The sequence below is a fragment of the Eublepharis macularius genome, chromosome 11 (genome assembly GCF_028583425.1).
Source record: "Eublepharis macularius isolate TG4126 chromosome 11, MPM_Emac_v1.0, whole genome shotgun sequence".
NCBI lineage: Eukaryota > Metazoa > Chordata > Lepidosauria > Squamata > Eublepharidae > Eublepharis > Eublepharis macularius.
The window spans coordinates 83118582-83138692 of NC_072800.1; the positions used below are offsets into that span (position 1 = coordinate 83118582).

General features: G+C 43.7%; 1 protein-coding gene across 2 annotated transcripts in view; it reads right to left on the reverse strand.

Annotated features, from left to right (window-relative positions):
* Positions 1-20111, reverse strand: part of DPP6 (dipeptidyl peptidase like 6) — a 496940-nt gene that overhangs the window by 100516 nt on the left and 376313 nt on the right. For both annotated transcript variants that reach the window (XM_054991455.1, XM_054991456.1), the window contains exon 8: positions 6214-6334. In XM_054991455.1, coding sequence (XP_054847430.1) covers positions 6214-6334 — 121 coding nt within the window. The remainder of the gene's footprint in view (positions 1-6213; positions 6335-20111) is intronic.

The following is a 20111-nucleotide window of genomic DNA, read 5'->3' on the forward strand; positions in this document are numbered from 1 at the left end:
AGGGAAGAGAAGACTGATTCATGCTAGAATATATTTTCTTTATCGTTACTAAGAGCATTTATGTTCCAGGAATGGGAGGAAACAGCAACGTCCTTCTGTAAGGGATCTGCCATCTGCCTTAATGGCTTACCATATCACCGAGGTGGTACTGCTGAGAGTGTAATTTGCAAAGCCTTATACACAAATGTGAAACACCAAGAAAGGGAAGCTGGGATCTTGCTAGCACATATTTACCACCTGCCTCTGGAAAAAAAAGAAGCTTGTTTTCAAAAGAAGGAAAATGTGAGAAGCAATTTTCGCATTGCGTTTGTGGGAGGCACAAAACAGGTCAGGAACCACAGCCACAACCAAGCAAGTTGGCTGCGAGCTCTTTGTCTGGTGGCATAAGGTGCCGCGAAACCCAGAAACAACAGGAACTCTCAGAGAGGAGAAAGGACCCTGCTGCTTCTTGTGCTCCCACCACACAATTTGCCTTCACGCATTCCCCGATTATGCGGTGTCTCTAACACTTGCACAGATGGAGAGATGGCTGAGCATATGTTCAGAATTCACCTCCCCGTAGTAACTTGCTGAAGCGACGGCAGCTCAAAGAAGTAAAAAATTCAAGAGTGCAAATTCTCCCAGAGCGCCAGATGAAAAGAGAGAAGTGTAAGGAAGGAGCTGTAGAAAGCTGACACAAGGAGGGTCCAATTCATTTTGCAGTGAGGGCTGCCAACTCCAAGTTGGGAAATTCCTGGAGATTTGGGGGTGGAGTCTGGGGGAGGGTGTGGTTTGGGGAGGGGAGGTGACTCAGCGGGGTATAATGCCATAGAGTCCACCCTCCAAAGCAGCCATTTTTTTCTGCAGGAGAACTGATCTCTGTCATCTGATGATGATCAGTGATAATTCTGGGAGATCTCCAGCCCCAGCCAGGTGGTTGACAACCCTGTTTATGGCACTACGATGTCAAAGTGTCATCTTTCCCACTCCCAATTTCACAAAAAATAGCTAAGGTAACATAGAAGATAAAGATGGAGAGATGAGGAGAAAGTGCCTCCCCTACTTTCTACATCTCCTCTTTTGAACATTTCTTCTAGGACAACCATTCAAAATAATTACTGTTCCTTTACACTGTAAATATGGCAAATAACTTTCTCAGACCAATTTAATGACTTCAGGCTCTGTGTCACTTGCAGTGCTCTTCCAGTCTTTCTGTGGGTGAACTTTCTTTTCTTAAAGTGAATTACATGTTTCTACACACAATCTCTCTCTCTCTCTCGAGTATACCTTTATATAAATTATTGTTCGGCAACCTTCTAATATCTTGGTGAGGGCAAAGGCAAAGAGCACTGTAGATGCCTGGGAAAATATATTTTGCTTTATTAACGGTTTCTCTCCAGCTACACAGAAATCAGCCTCTTATAGGTGCTATTTGACTCAAATTTTGTTCTGCTACTACAAACTAGCATAGTTACCCACCTGAAGCCCCGAACCCAAGATCTAGGTAGGAATTCCAACAACCTGATGCAAAAACATCCTGCCCCTTTAATACATACTCAATGTAAGGAAATAGACAATAGGGCTGGGCACGGACTGGAAAATAGACCGAAATTCAACACAGACCGGGCTGGTTCAGTGTTTGTGAACTAGTGGGTTGTGGGACACCCTGTTTTCCACGGATCCCAAGGACTTTTTGCTGGTCTGTTGGTCTGTGGCCCATTAAAGCCTTCCCACCCCACTGGCAAGAGGTACTGGGAGTGCTTTAACATTTAAATCCCCGCCCCTGCTCCAGCTGACTAGCAAGTGGTGCCAGGAGTGCTTTAACACTTAAATCCCCGCCCCTGCTCCAGCTGACTAGCAAGTGGTGCCAGGAGTGCTTTAACATTTAAATCCCCGCCCCTGCTCCAGCTGACTAGCAAGTGGTGCCAGGAGTGCTTTAACACTTAAATCCCCGCCCCTGCTCCAGCTGACTAGCAAGTGGTGCCAGGAGTGCTTTAACACTTAAATCCCCGCCCCTGCTCCAGCTGACTAGCAAGTGGTGCCAGGAGTGCTTTAACATTTAAATCCCCGCCCCTGCTCCAGCTGACTAGCAAGTGGTGCCAGGAGTGCTTTAACACTTAAATCCCCCTTGCTTCAGCTGACTCTTCTGGACAGATTAGTGCCGTACTCAGAGAGGTTAAAAAAGCCTGTGTTATTGTTATCCCCATAATACAGCTGGAGAGCTGGGGCTGAGAGGAGTGGCTTACCCAAGGCCACCTGTAGAGTTCATGGTGGTAGTGGGAATCAAACCAGCAGAGTGCTGGCTCAGAGCCCAGCCACTTAATCACTGTGCTACAGCAGTGTGGGCAATGGTTTGTGACTTCCTGAACCACAGATGATGCTAAAAGTGTCCATAGATAGCAATGCGTTAAGACAGGTGCATTCCCAGTTGCCTTGATAATATTACCTATTTGCACTCCCATACAACAGGCAAACACTTTTACCCTGTTTGCATGCCCTGCCAAAAGATCAATGAAAGAGGCCTCTTTTTTTTTTTTGCAAGGGGCAGAAAGTTTGGCAATAAAGAAGCCCCTAATTCAGTTCATCTCTGACACAAGACAGGCAAACTTTTATATTTCTCAATGTACAACAGCAACAATAATAACTACAACAACAACATCATTCAATTTATATACTGCCCTTCAAGACAACTTAATGCTCACTCAGAATGGTTTACAAAGTATATTATTATTATCCCCACAACAATCACCCTGTGAGGTGGGTGGGGCTGAGAGAGCTCTAAGAGAGCTGTGACTGACCCAAGGTCACCCAGCTGGCTTCAAGTTGAAGAGTGGGGAATCAAACCCGATTCTCCAGATTAGAGTCCTGCCGCTTTTAACCAGTTCACCAAACTGGCTCAAGTAGGCCTTATCATTTGATCCAAGGGTAGAATGCAACTAAAAATGTGTATAACTTTAGGTTGTGTGGTTCTGGATCTGCTTTAAAAAAAATTCAAGATGTTCGTTGATGTGGCAGCCATTATGTGTTGAATGTATACATGCCACCTCCCCCTTAATATCACTGATTCTCCAAAAGGATGTGCATGAAACCTCATGGGAAACTGGTTCTAATGGGAAAGTTAAGCGCATGTCTAAACTGCAGCCAACAAAATCAGAAAAGAAACGAAAAGAAGGCAGCCCATATACACTTGAATGAGGTCACATTTTAATTAACTTGGATCATTCCAAGAGAAATGAAATGGACTTTTTACCAACTTTAATGTGAGCCACGTTACAAATAGGATGGCTTTTAGAGACAGCCCTACGTCAAAAGAGGACTTTTTTGCAAGTGGCTGCCAGATTGCATCGCCGTTCTGTTACCTCAGTAAATGAAGGCAGCTTCTTCATGCCAATTTCAAACGAAGGACTGGCTTGAAAGTCAACGGCACTCAAAGAACATCTCTCAAACATTCCAGTAACAGAATAAAACCAGATGTCAGCAACATTGTTCTCTGAGCCCCTCTGCCCTCCAAGCTCACCACTAATGTTCCGTCAGCAATGTGCTTGGGTGAGGGTAGAGTCTGACAAGACACTCTGTCATCAACAAAAGGAACTGTCAGAAAGAAGGTAAGTCAACTGAGGAGTCATGGAATTAAAATGCTAAAAATACCATTTACACCCCCCCCCCCAGCCACTTATCAGTATGAAACCTCACGGGAAGCTCATTTCAATGGCACGTGCTTCAATTGCTGCCAATGAAATCAAGAGGGCATGAAAATATGTGAATATTGGCTGCAAAGGTACCCGCTATGCCCAGGACATATACACAGAGTGTGGTGTTTAGGATGCATTCAGAAGATCCACTAAAAACCCGTCCCATTGATGGGTTCTTCATTCTTCCATTGATAGTTATGCATCAGAGGACATGAAGAAAGCTTCAGGAGGACACTTGATAACTGCTGTCCCCACATTGGGGTAAAAAAACTCCAAAAGCATGAGCAAGTGAACCTTTCTGATGCTATTGTGAGTCTCTCTACACAAGATATCTCGATGTGTGATCGTCAAGTGTAGGGAGAGGCAATGTTAGCCAAGAACTGCAGTTTAAAAAGACAGAACCAGTGGAGATCGCTCCTCAGAGGGTTTGTTAATTTCATCTTCGCCTCCGCAAAGGTTTTGTCAATTTCACCTCTCCTGTCTAAAACTGTGTGGGATCGCGACCAGAAGCCAGCGAGGAACGGAAATGGGCTGGAGCTGCCTTCCAGAGCCGGGCTTGGACCCGGAGAGGTTATAATGGGCTGAAGTTTCCCTTCTGGAATTTCACAGCCCCTTCACACAGCTCCAGTGTATAGCAAAGCCTTTGCCCTGCCGTCGGCTCTGTCTTTTTAAACTACCCTTCCCGGCTAACACTGCATCTTCTGACGCGAGTTCTTCATGTGTCTTGTGTAGAGAGACTCTGAGATAGGGGGGAACCATAGTAAAAGAAGTGATAAAAGATCCTAGCCAAGAGTTCTTAACTTTTACTTAGGGGATTTAACTCATGTTTCTCCTACCTTTCCTCTGTGGAGCTAAGGATGACATAATGGTTTCATTTGAAGTGAACATTTGTTATGCCAATATAGATTAAAATCATATGCCAATAATCAATACTGAACAATACTAGGCCTAGCTTCTGTACTCTCTAGATGAACTTTTACACTTTACATGAACTTTCAGTGTATTTTTTCTATGTATAAGGTAATTCAGCAGGTGTGCTTTCATCCTTTGACAATTAATTAAAATAGTGGACTCTACTGAGATTGATGTTCTTCTATCAGAGATTCAACCAATGGTGATCGTCCAACTTAACTTTTCCTGACACTTGTTAGAGATTTGTAGTTTTGTTTTGCAGTTCTGACTATGACATAATTTTTTAACTAATTGGAAGGCTGTACTATGAAATTATGAATATTCAGTGAAGTGTCAAACCAATCAATATTTGTTTGTGCTATCATGTGAATAGACCCTAAATATTTGCATATGATTAGGTATATAATTGCAAACACAGAAAGAATAAGCAGGGTACTGATGGAAGAGATCTCTTGGGAGAATCTAGGTGAGAAACTATTTCTACCTATGTATTTCATGGAAACTTTGAGCAATGTTAAACTTAGGATTTATTGAGAAATGTTAGTGAACTTATTTCTTATTGCCTTTCTATGTTCTGTTGTTATAGGATTCATATTAATAGCCATTTATATTTTGATTGCTTGCTTCATTAAAAAACTAGGGTATATTTTCAATAAAGTGAAATAAACTCTAGACAGGTGTCTGTGTGTTTAATAAAGAGTTGCAAAGCAATATTGAACCCTATATAAATAAATGTACTGATAAACAGCTGGTTCAAAGAACTTATCTGTTTGACAGGTCTAAGGACTAACTGCTTTTGGCTTCCCCGGAGAGAGATCCATCTTTCTCCTGGCAAGTTGAAACTTGGTCTTAGACACGGGCAACTGCTCCGTTACACATTCCTAAGGAAACCTTCCTTTTAATACCTCTCTCTCCCCTGCTAGTCTATCAGGGCAGATTTGTTGGAAGTGTTTCAATCTCATCTTTGTCTCCAGGCTACAAGGAACAAGGCAAAAGTCATGATTCGTGTATACTTTAAACTGAGATCGATCAGAAGGTAAGCTGTAACCAAATTCTAGCGGACCGGCTAGTTGTTGAGACTCTTGGTAACAATGCTGAAATAGGTGGATCTTGGCATGATTCAACTTATAGTCACCTTACACTGAACAACTTAAGCATGAGTTAGTTATGAATGGACTGATAAAGAGTGTGTAATCTTGCTTTTTGTAATCATCAAAACACTTCAGTAAACCCCAGGGGCCATAGTACAAAAAAACAGAAGGAGATCATGCAAGGCAAGTCAGCCCATCGTGCGTTAAAAGTCACATGGAAGGGATTCTAGGAAATGATAAATGTTGTGAAGATGGAGAGGTCATCCCATTTATAATCAGTGGTAAAAATTAACAGAAAGGAAAGAGCAAAAGCTCTTGGGAATTACGGTGAAGGACTGGAATGGAGAACCAAAAGTCCCCTAAAAAGAGCCTAGAAAGGTCTAAGTCACTCTTATGTAACCACATTTTTAGCTCTTAACATTAATATTTATATTTTAAATACCCTCTACCCTTAACAACAGGAGCATGCATCTGTGTGAATAGACAACAGGCACATCTCTTGGAAGTACCCCACCGCTTGCTTTTTAACCCTTTCCTACCTGCATAGAGCCAGTCACTGAGTCCATTGAAAATAACTTTGTCTTTTCCAGTGGATACCACACGGATGGCTTGTTTCCCCACATGGGCACAGTAGTAGATGTTGTTCTCGAAGATAAATATCTACACAGAAATGTAAGAAAGAATCGTTTTGTCATTATTATTGACAGATAATGGAACTCTGTAGTCATTACCACACTTATCTTCTGTTGCTAGGGCTAGACCCCAAGAGGGCTACTGAGTAGTGATGGCTGGCATAGCCTCCTGTCTTGATTTGGAAATGGACCATCAATTACAAGGTCAATGGAAAATCCTTTGGGGGAAAGGAAGTTATAAACTGGTTGGTATTTTTTATTGATGCATGCACTTTTTACTGCCACCCGGGAACTGCAGTGTGTGGGTAGGCGTTCTTGGCATAAAGTGACACATTTGCACATGGTGCACAGGTTAGATTTCCTACCTTGGAAATGGCCAGATAGGAGTTGCCAAGAGTCTGAATCCCATGTAGATGTCAACAATCAAAGGTCATGCACCCAGATGCCAATACAAAGGGAGATAAACCAGCTTCAGGGTGCAAACTGAAGCGATGACATGCATGGATCTCAGTCTGTGAAAGCTAAATTGTGCAGGCATGCAGCCATATGGATTGGGGCCTTATGGGAAGGACAGTAGAGATTTAACCCTTCAACTCCCCTCTCCCTCTAGTTTGGTTCATTGAAACCAAGCTCTTCATGCCATTATCAGTATTTCAACGGTGGGGAGAATCCTGTCTTTTTCCTTTTAAGCAAGCACATGAATAGCCTGGTTGCAACGAGCAAAACTGGGAACTGAGAGCAAAACTGAGGTTGAATGGTGAAATCCCCCTCCCCACTTCCTACATAGCTTCAATCCAAAACATGTCTCTGTACACAACGTACCTTTTACAGACTGGTGGAGATCTGTGACCTCTGTCATGTCTGTTGGTGCCCTGAGGAATGCACTCTACACAGGTGCAAAAGTGGCGCATATGCTCAAATGTCCCTCGATTTAAAAATAAATGAGTAGCATTACTCTGAGGTGCAAGAGAGTCCTTTCTGGAACACACCTGGACATTGCACACTAGATAATTTCATACCCCAAGCTCCTGATTCCTGATCATTTGCAACATCACCAGCCATGTCCAGATATTAGTGGGGTAGGAACACACAAAATTAGTAGTAAGATCAGTATGTATACAGATGATATTATTACTAACACTAATACACCTGCCCTGACCTGGATAGCCCAGACAAGCTCAATTTTGTCAGATCTTGGAAGCTAAGCAGATTCAGCCTTGGTTAATAATTGGATGGGAGACCCCTAACGAAGAACAGGGTTGCTGAGGCAGGCAATAGCAAACCACCTCTGTAGTCTCTTGCCATGAAAATCCTACCTGGGGTGTGTGTGTCACCATAAGTCAGCTATGACTTGACTGCACTCTCCACCACCACTAATGCACTTACACCTATAAAAGCTGAGATGCATTGTCTTAGAATCATAGGGTTGGAAGGTACCTCTAGGGTCATCTAGTCCAACCCCCTGCACAATGTAGGAAATTCACAACAACCCTCTCGTTCCGACTGCCCCAGGGACCACTGCTCCAGAAGAATAAGAAAAAATGTCAGGGTTTAGAGTAAATAAACTCAAACCAGAGTTCATTAGCATCAATCTCAGGAAGCAATTACAAGACGAAACAACATCTAAGTTGGATTTCATGTGGAAACACCTCCAGGAAAATTCTGTTTGTTTTATATTATATATTTTCTTAAAACTTAAAAAAAAAATCTGTTCTTCAATCTGTCCTACCTTCTTCTCCACCCATATGTCTTCTCGTTGATCTATTTATTTTATGGTTTTAATTTTAAAATTGAAAGGATACTTTTTAAGAAAAGGAAGATTGCATTTTATGGATATAGTAACCCACTTGGGGCTTACTTTGGGATGCAAAGTCAACAGATAAATGAATAAGTCAAACAACTTCCGCGTGTTTCAGAGGAAAACTGATAAAGATCACAGCGAACTTTAAACGACCCTCTTCCTTTCAGAATTTTGAATCCGTCACCATAAAACGAGTCTGAAGATGCTCATGGAAAACTCCTGTATGGTTGCAACTTGAAAACGTTTCTTAAAAAGCTTTTGAACTTTCAACGTCTATCAATAATAAATGGGATTATATTATTCAGGATGCCAAACTTCTCATGTCATAGATATTCGAGATGTTCCATGAAATACACTTTTAACATTTTAACTGCTTTGATAGTTTTGACATTTCAAAAAGACATACATCTCCCAAAATAGCCTTAATTCTTGGAATCGGCCAATATATTATACGAATTACAGGCAATATGATTTTAAATAGATATTTGGGTTCTCATAATTTTATGCCTGCTGCATAATGTTTCTTCTCCATACTTCCTCCAGCTCTCCTCAAGAAGAAGAGGAGAAAGGAGTAAGTCTTGGCAGGAACTAGGACCTTAGCAGGTTAGGCTACCAGGAAGGGCAGGGATCTCAACCTCCCAGATGGAAAAGAGCCGAGCCTTTGCTCCTGTCCTTAGCAGGATGTACCCAGCTTCTGCCTTGGCTCAAGGAACCTGCCTTACCCTTGTCTCACCCGCACCAGTTCAACAGCTTCCCTGCCACATTCAAGGCTTCTGTGCCCTGCCAGCTTTCCCATGAAGAAGACCGCTTTCCCGCTGGCAACCGTGGAACAGTTGGCCTATGCTGTCATCCACACCAGGACATCTGGTCAACACAGTGGTAATGTCTGCCGTTGCACAAACTCCAGCCCTAACCAAACTTCCAGCTGCATGGGCCACTGTTTAGGGAACACCACGTTTAAACTGTGGTAGAGCCATTGCCTGCCTCAGCCTGGTCCAGAAAGCACCCCCCGTCTAGCAAAGCCATAGTGAGCCCATTTGCCTATATTGGTTTAAGTTTCTAAGTTCTTGCAGACCCAGTTTGGCCTGACACGCTAGGAGTGGAATGTGCAGCTCAGTAATTAATTGCACCTGGAGCTGGTGTCCTTGAGAGACAAGGGACTTAGGCTCTGCACGGACGCCTTCTCAGCCTAGCAACGCTGAATACAAGGTGCCTTTGATTGGCTGGCAATCTTAGAAAAGGACGGCTCCTCGCTGTTCAAAAAGGCACAACTACGCCACACACACTCACTGAGATGTTCGTGAAGTCTTCCATGCTATGCTAGCTTGTGAGAGACTTTGCTCCAGGTCAGGCCTGAGATGCCTGTACCTGCCTGGCATGGGTTATGGATTTGTGAGTATGAGCCTCAAGCCTCTTCAGAAATGCAAGTTAGCAAGTTTATGTTTTTAGTCAGTCAGCTGTAGTAAAGAGTAGTCTAGCTGTTTGTTGTTTTAATGCCTCTTGTTTGTGCCTTAAAGGGAGTGGTTCCTGCCATCTGCATACACTCTTCTCAGAGCGGAACTACAAGTGACAAAAGGCACAGGTTGGACACTTGCCAGCTTCCCTCAAGTTTTGATGGGAAATGTAGGCAGCTTGGCGGAATGTTGGACAAGTGACAGTTGAAAAGTCCATTGGACAGCAGTCGGAGAGCCAGGCTGCAAGACCAGGATGCCGACATTTCCCATCAAAATTTGAGGGAAGCTGACAAGTGTCCAATCTGTGCCTTTTGTCACTTGTAGTTCCGCTCTCAGTTAATAAACATCATTTATATATAAAGCCTTGTGTCTTTGAGTGTCTGACCAACTGTGTGCAGAAACCCCCAGGTGAAAGAACCCGGAGACTGGTGAGTCTCAAACAAACGGGGTAAGCCATCCTTCCAGGAGGCCTGAGAGGGGTTTGAGTGGCTGTAATCAGCACTTGAAATGGCAGGCAGGAGGTTGGTGATCCCCCCCCGACACCCCCCCGGCTTTGCTTCTTTGTATCACTGCTGGAGAACATCTACTCCCATTTGAGAAAGGAAGATGTACATTGCCATGTATCTATCACAACTGAGGTCCGCATCCCATGGCTGATTTATATTTAGCCTAATGTACACTTAATTGATAGCACTTTCTCTCCCCACAATACAAAAAAACTCCGCAAATAACCAACCCTTGATGTTTAGCTCATTTCTATTTATATATTCTCCTGTCAGGATTGCTTTGGGTGAGTTTGACTTAATACTGCCAGATGTTAGAATTTTTACAATTGGATTATTTATAACCAAACCACATTACTGGCTAAATCGTTTTCGAAGACAAATCAGACATGTATTTATTTATGCAAGTGTCAACCAATTCATGTCTTGAACCGGGAGTAAGGGAAGGGTCTATTTTTAATAGAAATCAGAACATGTGAAGGGGGGGGGAGAGGGACTCTTCCTCACCTTGCTGCACTGTGCTGTAGTGCTGTCAGGTCCGGGCTGGGAAATTCCTGGAGATTTGGGGGTGGAGCCTGGGGGGTAAAATTTGGAGAGGAGAGGGACCTCAGTAGGGTATATTGCCAAAGGTCCACCCTCCCCAACTGCTATTTCCTCCAGGAGAATTGATCCCTCTAGTCTGGAAATCTGTTGTAAATCAGAAATAGTAAAGAGTCTAGTAGCACCTTTAAGACTAACCAACTTTATTGTAGAGTAAGCTTTCGAGAACCACAGCTCTCTTTGTCAGATGTGCATCTGTCACATTTGATGAAGAGAGTTGTGGTTCTTGAAAGCTTATGCCACAATAAAGGTTAGTCTTTATGGTGCTACTGCACTCTTTACTATTTTGCAACTATAGACTAACACGGCTAACTCCTCTGGTTGCAATTCTGGAAAATCTCCAATCTCTACCTGGAGTTTGGCAACCCTACAATGTGCTCTGATGCTTTTAAGACTTTTTCCAACCAGCTGGCTACAATACAGGAAATGAGTTCTGCTGGAAGAAAAGTGCTGGAAGCAACAAGAGGTAAGCAGAGTTTAGCCTCTGCACCTTGCTTTAGCCATCAATACAAGCAGGATTGCTCACCACCCGGCTGCTTTGGCCCTCGCTGAAGGGATAAACTGGTTCCTGCTCTATACTAGCTCAGACTGCCAGTGGGGGCTCACATAATTCAAAAGCTCCTGCAGATATGTAAATTCAGGTCACACAGGAAACGTAGATTTGCCAACCTCCAGAGGAGCTTGGAGATCTCCCTGAATTACAACTTGTCTCCAAACGACAGAGACCCCTTTCCCTGGAGAAAACAGCTGCTTTGGAGAGTGGACTCTATGGCATTACAGTTCACTAAGGTCCCTCCCCTCCCTAAATCTTGCCCTTCCCAGGCTCCACCCTCAGATCTCAAGGAAGTTCCCAACTTGGAGTTGGGAACGCTGTGTTACAGACATAGCCCAAATATATTAATCTGATTGCTGCTTTCTTTGGAGTTATTTATTTAGGAGTTTTCAACTCAGTTTTCTGGCTGCAAACCATGGGCTAACAGCCGGGACCCCTTTGTCTCTGGCCCTTTGGCTCAAGCCTGTGGCATGGTGAGGCTTTTATACGTGCATAGGGGAAGAGAATACTATAGTCTAAGACCCCGATCCAGCGCTCCAGAGGTGCTGTGATTACACATGGGGCACTCTAGACTGGGGCACGGGGAACTTCACTGATTTCAGTGGAAAGAGCAGATAGGTGAAAACAATGGGCCAGGTACACAGATGTTCTTCCTCCTTTAGAAAAAAACGTGGAATTCTTCACATGGAGAGAGCTCCAGGAGGGATTCAGAATGCTCGTATCTTAAACAGATTTCCAGGTTGGAATGCAATGGCATAATTATGTAAAAGTAAGGTATAATTATTTTCCATTGTATCAACGGAATCTGAAAGCATAACTGAGCACTTAAGTCCTGTTTCTTCAATGGGACGTCACCGAACAAACATGAAGTGTGCCCCCTGGCAGAGGTAGTGCATTCCAGAATAGTGTAACGATTAACAGTGAAACCAATGAGCTTAGACTGGAGTAACTCTGCATAGGATTTCACTGAAAGACTGGGGATTGTCAGATGCTGTCAGGGTTCGCACCTAGAAACTGGGGCCAGCAGGTATTCAAGCTGCCTGCCTGGTCACTTGTGAACCACAGCAGCATCCTCCTCAAAAAGGCCAGCAGAGGAAGCCTGCCCTGCCAATGCCAGCTTTTGAGATGAGCTGACTGAAGGGTCCAATGAGTTTTCAGCCTATTGGCTGAGCCCTTCTGCCAAGCAACTTCTTAGCAATGCAAATACTGTTGCTGCTAGATCTAACTTGTGTGTGCTTTGCCTTCTCCTTTGACTGCCTTTTTGGACTGCCTTTTTGGTTCTGACTCCTGGCTTATTCTCGACCGTGCTTCTAGGTTACCCTGGATTGCTTCTCATTTGATCCTGACATCTAGTCTGATCTGACATTGGACCTGTCATTTCCTATGGATCTGCTTTCTGCTCCTCTTCATTGGGTCACCTGACTTGGGAGTTCTCTACTCTTTTCTGCACTGCTTCACCACCTTGGCACTTGGACTGGAGACATCCAGATGTGAATCTCCACTCAGCCACAAACATGACGGGATAAGTTATACAGAGGCTGTCTGTAAGCAGCTTCCATCATCATCACATGCTGTGTGGTAGGTTAGGTTGACATAGAGTGACCGGCCCAAGGCCTCCCAGTGAGCTTCAGCAGCGGAAAAGGGTTTCAAGCCTCGGTCTTCCAGATCAGTCCAACACTCTAAAAACAACACCAATGTCTTACAAACAAATCCACAGGCTGAGGGACCCTTTCAGCAGGAAATTCAACATAGCATCATAGAGCTGGAAGGGGTCTTACAGGCCATCTAGTCCAACCCCCTGCCCAATGCAAGGAAAAACGTCCAGCCGCTCCTTGAAAACTTCAAATGAGGGGGAACCTGTCACATCCCTAGGTAGCCAATTCCACTCTTAATGTGAAGAAGTTTTTCTTAACATCCAGCAGTACCATCCCTCCTATAGTTTAAGCCTATTGTTTTGAGTTCACTCCTCTGTTGCCAACAGGAACAGCTCCCTTTCGTCCTCTAAGTAGCAGCCTTTTAAATACTTAAACAGAGCAATCGTGTCTCCTCTCAACCTCCTCTTCTCCAAACTGAACATTCCCAAGTCCCTCAGTCTTTCCTTGTAGGGCTTGGTCTCCAGGCCCCTGATCATCCTGGTTGCTCTCCTCTGCACCCGTTCCAGTTTGTCCACATCCTTTTTGAAGTGAAGCCTCCAGAACTGCACTCAGTACTCCAGGTGAGGCCTGACTAATGTGGTACACAGCAGGGACAACGACATTCTGTGATTTGGATTCAACATAGAATCATGGAGTTGGAAGGGGCCTTACAGACCATCTAGTTCAATCCCCTGCCCAATGTTCATACACCCAATGACTGTGTTCACTTTTTTTGCTGCTGCATCACACTGACTGCTCATATTCAGCATCCCATCCACTTATATCCCAAGATCTTGTTCACACACATTGCTACACCCAGGAGTGTATCCCTCACCCTGTATGCATACTTTGCATTTTTGTTACCCAGGTGGAGAAATGGGAACTTATTCTTGCTAAATTGTATCTTATTCAAATCTGCCCACTTTCCCAGTGTCTTCAGATCTCATTGAATTCTATCCCTATCTTCAAGGGTGTTTGCTAGTACTCCCAGTTTGTTGTCATCTACAAATGTAATCAGTAATCCCTTCACCCCTCGTCCAGATCATTTATAAAAATACTGAAAAACACTGAGCCCAAGACCAAGCCCTCTGGCACTTTATTGGACAGCTCCCTCCAATCCATTGACAACTACTCTTTGGGTGCAGCTATCCAACCAGTTCCCTATCCATCTAACCATCCTAACCTAACAGGCAGCCCAACTAACCACACTAGGGCCGTTTCCAGACGGCTTACCTGCCTCCGGAACGTTGCGCCATCTTGTGGGGAAAACGCGATATTTCGCATTTTCCCCACAAGATGGCGCAACGTTCCGGAGGCAGGTAAGCCGTCTGGAAACGGCCTAGTTCTAGCCATCTAAACCATCCTATCCACTTATACAAGTGGCGTCCACTTAAACAATGCTGAAGCACTTTTCCTTACAAAGGGCAGAGGAAGCTCAAAAATATTCAAAGCGGGGGTGCCCAGTGCCAACTTTGTGGCAGGGCATCAGCTCCAGGTAGAGGCTACAGAAGCCAGACACACGACTGCAGTTTTCTAAAGGTTAGCAGAATTATGCATAAAAAATCAGTTGGATGTGGATAAAAAAGAAAAAGAAAAAAAAGTGAGGGGGGGGGAGTTAAATTTCCTTGCTATGGAAGCCCTGTGTTAATCCTAAAAGGAACTCTTCCTGTCTGGCTCTGCAGCTGGAAACCTGCAAATCAGATCAGTGCAATTAGTTGCAGACATTTCAAGGCAAGCTCTCTCCAAGTCAGGATATGCTTGCTATGAAATGTTCCAGAACATACTGTGAAAAACAGGGACAAGCTATACCTAGGTAAGCCACTCTTTGTGGAGTTTCCCTTTCAGGTCTTCATCTGGGAGAAAAAAGTTCAATTTTCCTGCAATGGTACTTCAGAGTGCCAAAGTTTAGAGTTCAAAATTCCTTCAAAAATTCACATGAATAATCACAGTCTCTGGTTCTTTTGTATTTCCAGGCTCAATCCACGGAACACCGCCGAGGAAGGTTCCGCCCAACAGCTACGCCCAAGAAACCGCTAGCCACGTTTATTTCGCTCTTTAGACCTTTCTCAAGGGCTGCAATGTATTTCTTTGGCTCATTCACACACCGGATGTACTCGTTTCATCAATCAACTAATTGAAGGCATTTTGAACTCTGAACCAGCTATTTTCTGTGGAAGCCAAATATATGGGAAGAAAACAGTCTCCGGGCTGTACTGAAGAAAATATTGTTGTATTATTAGGATGTTATTTATTGCTTCTATTTATGCTTGTATTTACTATTCTTAATGCTTTTTTATTCTATTTATTGAATGTAATTGTTGTTCAGCACTGGCACTTTTGCACAATATTAAGTTTGAAATAAGAGATTAATTGTTAATGGGAGACTGGGGTTTCCCCCCCCTTATAGCATTTTCTCCCAGAGGAGCCTTCTAGCTTGAGTACCAGTGGTGGGTCAGCCAGCGCATGAGTGATTTTATTGAGCTTTATCCATACATTCCTCTTAGATCGTATGCTGATGATCGGGTATTTCATGCAGACCTTCTCCATCGGCTTCTTGATATTATTGTAACACTGTCTCTTATGCCCCTTTGCGTGGTTGATTCATTCATCTGAGCATTAAAAAACCCCTCTCTATTGTACATTTATCTATTGAAAGCACAAGAACTTACCCATTCTCTTCAAAGCTATAATTTAAGGTTTGAAGCCAAACAGTTGCTGCAATTTAGACAATTTTAGGGAAATCTCTTCAGCACATTCAAACCATCTTTGTGGAAATGGAAAACAGGCTTGCAATGACTTTGAACAGGGAGAGAATTTTGCATCCAGGCTTCTAAAGTGGTTACTTTAAATGATAACTGCCTTTTTACATTACTTAAAGCATGTATCAGTAAATGTGCCCTTTAATACAGACCCGGATTGTACTTTTAAATTCCGCATGATGAATTATCTTGTATTTTGTAACCTAATATCACTGGTGCTTATGTAGGGCACCATTGTAAATTAGATTTCTTCCTGTGAGATGATATACACTACTTCCTTGATAATATTTTATTACATTACGGGATAGAACATGGTTAGCATAAAGAATTAAGAACCAGTAATCCTGCTGTATAATCTTTGGGGGACTAATTGGCAAAGATGTATCGCAGCCTCTGTGGGATCTGGGAGATGTAAGTTCAATCCCGACTCCATCACAAAAGATTGCTGGGTGACCTTGGACTAGTCACTCTAACTCTCACAGGTTTGAGAGGGGAACTTCACGGGTTTTAGAGGGGAACTGCACTCGCTACCGTGGTGACTTTGGAAGAAGGTGGAATAAAAGTATATAGGAAGACAGTCATGCAAAACAACATCAATTTGGTGATATGACAAGGAATCTCTTTGATGAATTGTCTCATTCACACCAGCCTACCAGTGGGCCCACAGAAAGACTCCTATCAGCCCAATTTAGAAGTATCATGGGCCTGACTCACGTTGTAAAGATTTGTTACCTACTGTCTCTGATCTGGATAAAAACTGTGACCTGCAAGGAAAGCACATATTTCTGTAGCAGCGGGGGGACAAAAAGCTAAGTATCTACAGTCTGTTGCTATTTCTTGTAGAAGTGACCACCTAATTTAAATTCACAGATACTGCTATTTTAAGAGGTTCTGTCTCCGTTCTGATCAGTAATGACATGCTTTGAACAACCTAACTTTGGGTACATGCATATCTTGATGCTCCCACTGAACTTGTGGATATATTCTCATGTGAACACCGTTTTTCAATGACCTTTGCTTTTAAACAAATTGCACAGAACTGAATTCTAAAAGAAACATACTGGTTTTTGAAACAGTCTGGGGGGAGGTCCACTAAAAAAGTAGCAGGGAAGAAAAAGTTAAACTTTCCCGGCTCCTCCCATACCATTGCCCTCCTGCCAGTTAAATTTGCAAAAGGAAAAAAGGCTGTTTGAAATCAATGGGGAAGAAATCATAATACGTAGTTTAGTCCTAAGTCCATGAGGGTGTTGATCATATTGGGGACCCATTCCAACATACAGTTCATCGTTGTGTCTTCTGTGCAGGCCCACATGGGAACTGCGCATGCGCAAGCCAGCTGGCCTGTGCCTGCGCAGTTCCCATGTGAGCCTGCACAGAAGAACACTCGATGAACAACCGTTGCAGGGAGGTGCAACCCTATTTTCCATACTCATCACTTGACATGGTACAGACCACAGAGATATTGTCATACCTGATTTATCTACACATGTAGACCAACTTTAAAATCAGGCATTGGCTGACCACAAAACAGCCCAGTGTGGCTGCTGCCACTTCGTAGGGAGCAAAATTTACGCTGCAGCAACCAGCAAAAAAAAGTGTATTTCCTTCACCAAAATTCCCTCATGAATTTGTTAATTCTTAGGATCTGCAGGTAAGGAAGGGGTCATCAGACAAAGGAGGATGGTGCAGACCCTAGAGTCAGAAAAACAAGGGCCATGAAAAGGTGCTCCAGTTGTGCAAGAGGAAAAACCCAATAGCTCCATATTGGTTTGCTGACCAGCACCATTCTCTTGGAACGTAGATTCATGCAGGGGCAAAAGATGACAGGCAAGACAGGGTACCCTGACAACAGGCAACAGCTATTGGAGGAGAAATTACAAAGAGGGTTGAACAAGCCATGAGGGCTGGCAAGCTAGGCAAAGATCAGACTGCTGAAGAAGGGCCACAACCAGTTGAAAGTGGGAGAACTTTATATAATAGTATCATAGTTACCCATCAGGGTCTCCAAAGAAGACTCAAAACAGGGTACCCAGGAAAACTGAGTGGCTACACATCAGCCAGAAGTTTACAAAAGCAAAGGTGGATTCTTAATGGAACTACTCTTCCAGGACATCTCCACCCCATTCTGTCTGACAAGCCAGCCTGATATCTTAACGTTCTGCCTGCTGTTCCATTTGCTACCCTCAAGGAACCAATTCCATGCCAATTTTCCCTATGGTTGGCAGAGGGGAACGGCCTAAGGGGACATTTGCTTCATACAGAGATCTGGCTGGGCCTGCTGAGCTTGGCATCACCCTGTGTGAAAGCAGGCCTTGGGGCTGCACATTGCAAGGGGAAATTGGTAAAAGAAGGAGGCAAACTTGCTTGATATTACTCAGCTTCTCATCAAAGAACTCCTGACCATTTCCTATGGAACCCCCCAGATTTTACAGGAAGCAGTGGGAAAGCCACTACTTCAAGTGGGAGCATGCTATGCTCCAGAGGCTGGAAACATCCATGCTGGCATAAGGGCTAAAGGAGTCCCAGCTCCTCTTTCCCAAGTTGGAGAAGGCCATCAATGGGATCAATTTCCTTGCCCTGCATGAGCTTCTTATCTCCCCTCTGCTTTTCAGGCTGCTTCTCTTAAGAGGAGCCCCTTGATGTTTCTTCCAACAAGAGCTACTGGTGGTAAACTAGCTTCCTTCCCCTCTCTTCTTCTGTTCTACAATTCACCTACCCAACCTAATTATACATGGCAGCCAGGAGCTGAATATTGACTCAGACGCTGCTGCAAATGAAAGATATGCGCGAACAACATCATGAAAAATAAATTCTGCGGGCTCAATGAATAACCTGCCTGAAAACAAATACACCTGCCAGGCTTGTATTTTTGTGCAAATCAAAAGAGCCAGCTGGATGGGAAGACTAAAAAGGCAATTTTACTCCTGCAAAGAGGCTCTTCCTCACTTCCTATCTGATCAATTCTAGACTTCCTGAAACTCAGTGGAATCCAGAGACCTGAGATCATGGCAGAAAAGCATATTTTTTTTTAATGGAAGAGCCAAATTAAATTGCAACTTCATTCTGTTAACAGGGGTTCTGTGTCTATGACAACTTGTGGCCTTTGACAATTTGTGCTTTCCATAATCCAGCCCTGGAGCCTCCAGGGCAGAAGACTTAGGAAGGTCTGACTCATTGGCTGCAGATTTCCAAGGATAATAAACAGTATAGGGGTTTATGGAACATATTCTAACTCAATAAAGCATATACATAAATGTCTTGTATACAGTATATGGCAGGTAGAAATTCTACAGGCACAGGTAAGCAAGTTAATACAACTCTGGAGGAAGCTGTACATGTAAAATTGCTGCCTACTATACAGTTGTTGGAAATCAGGAAATCGCCAACTTTCTTGCAAATCAGCTTGTCCATCACTATTGATCTTTCCAGGCAATATGGTCCCCCAGATGAGTGCTGGATGAATTCCAAAGGGCACTCTCAAAAGGTCCTGCCAGTGCCCTGCCAGAATGTACCTCCCTAGAACACGTTCCAGACTCTTCTACAACTCACTCACCATTCCAGGACAGATAAGAAAAGGTTGGAAAGGGTGCCCTAACGACTTAGCACATGCTTTCTGGAAAAAAGTTAAAGTTTGGAATAAAGTTAAAGTGTGGAATAAAGTTAACCTGAAGCAAACCTTAACAGGCTGAAGCCCAGCTAGGCAGCAGATCCAGAAAAACTGCTGCAATACGCTTCCAGACAGAACATCTCTATACACTTGCAGTTTTTCAACACCAGCACTGTAAGCTGGGACAGTAACTGCTCCAAGATGCAGGCAGGGCACAAGAAAACGCTCGTCCAGCCACAACATAACACAATGTGCGTGATTATTCCCATCAGAATCACTTTGCTACACATGCCATCAGCAGTCAAATTTACTGTGAACAAACTACTTACACGTGAGTCAAATTCCTGCTCATATGCCCTCTCTGTTTTGCTCAGTGATAGAATTGGATGCCGTGTATGGAGTCTGCCCCACCCACCTGCCCACCAGCTCCTCCCCCAACCATTCTACTGATAAGCTGGAGGGCAGGGGGGAGAGCCCAGCCACCTCTGTGATGCAACAGGACAGCAGAGAGTGGGTGATGAGAGCTGCAGGCTACAGGCTGCTCCTTGGCAATAGGGGTTTCCTTGACAACTGCCCCACCCCAGAAGATGCCAGCAAGGCTGGCTGTGTTCTTATGGTGGATGCACAAATATTATGCATCATCCCTTTACTCTATGACCTGAGATGAAAATGCATACTATGGAACAGTCTGAATTGCAGAAACCTTGGCAAGCAACTAATTTCATTGGCAGAAAGAAAAAGTAAACAATCAAATTAAGAAAAAAAACCCACCAGATCACATTTTGAAATGACTTTCTTCCTCCCATATGCACCGTGCTCCTAAAGGCAGTTTCTCATCATTGCCTTACCTTGTTACTGCCAGCACAATTGCATTATGCATCACATTATCATATG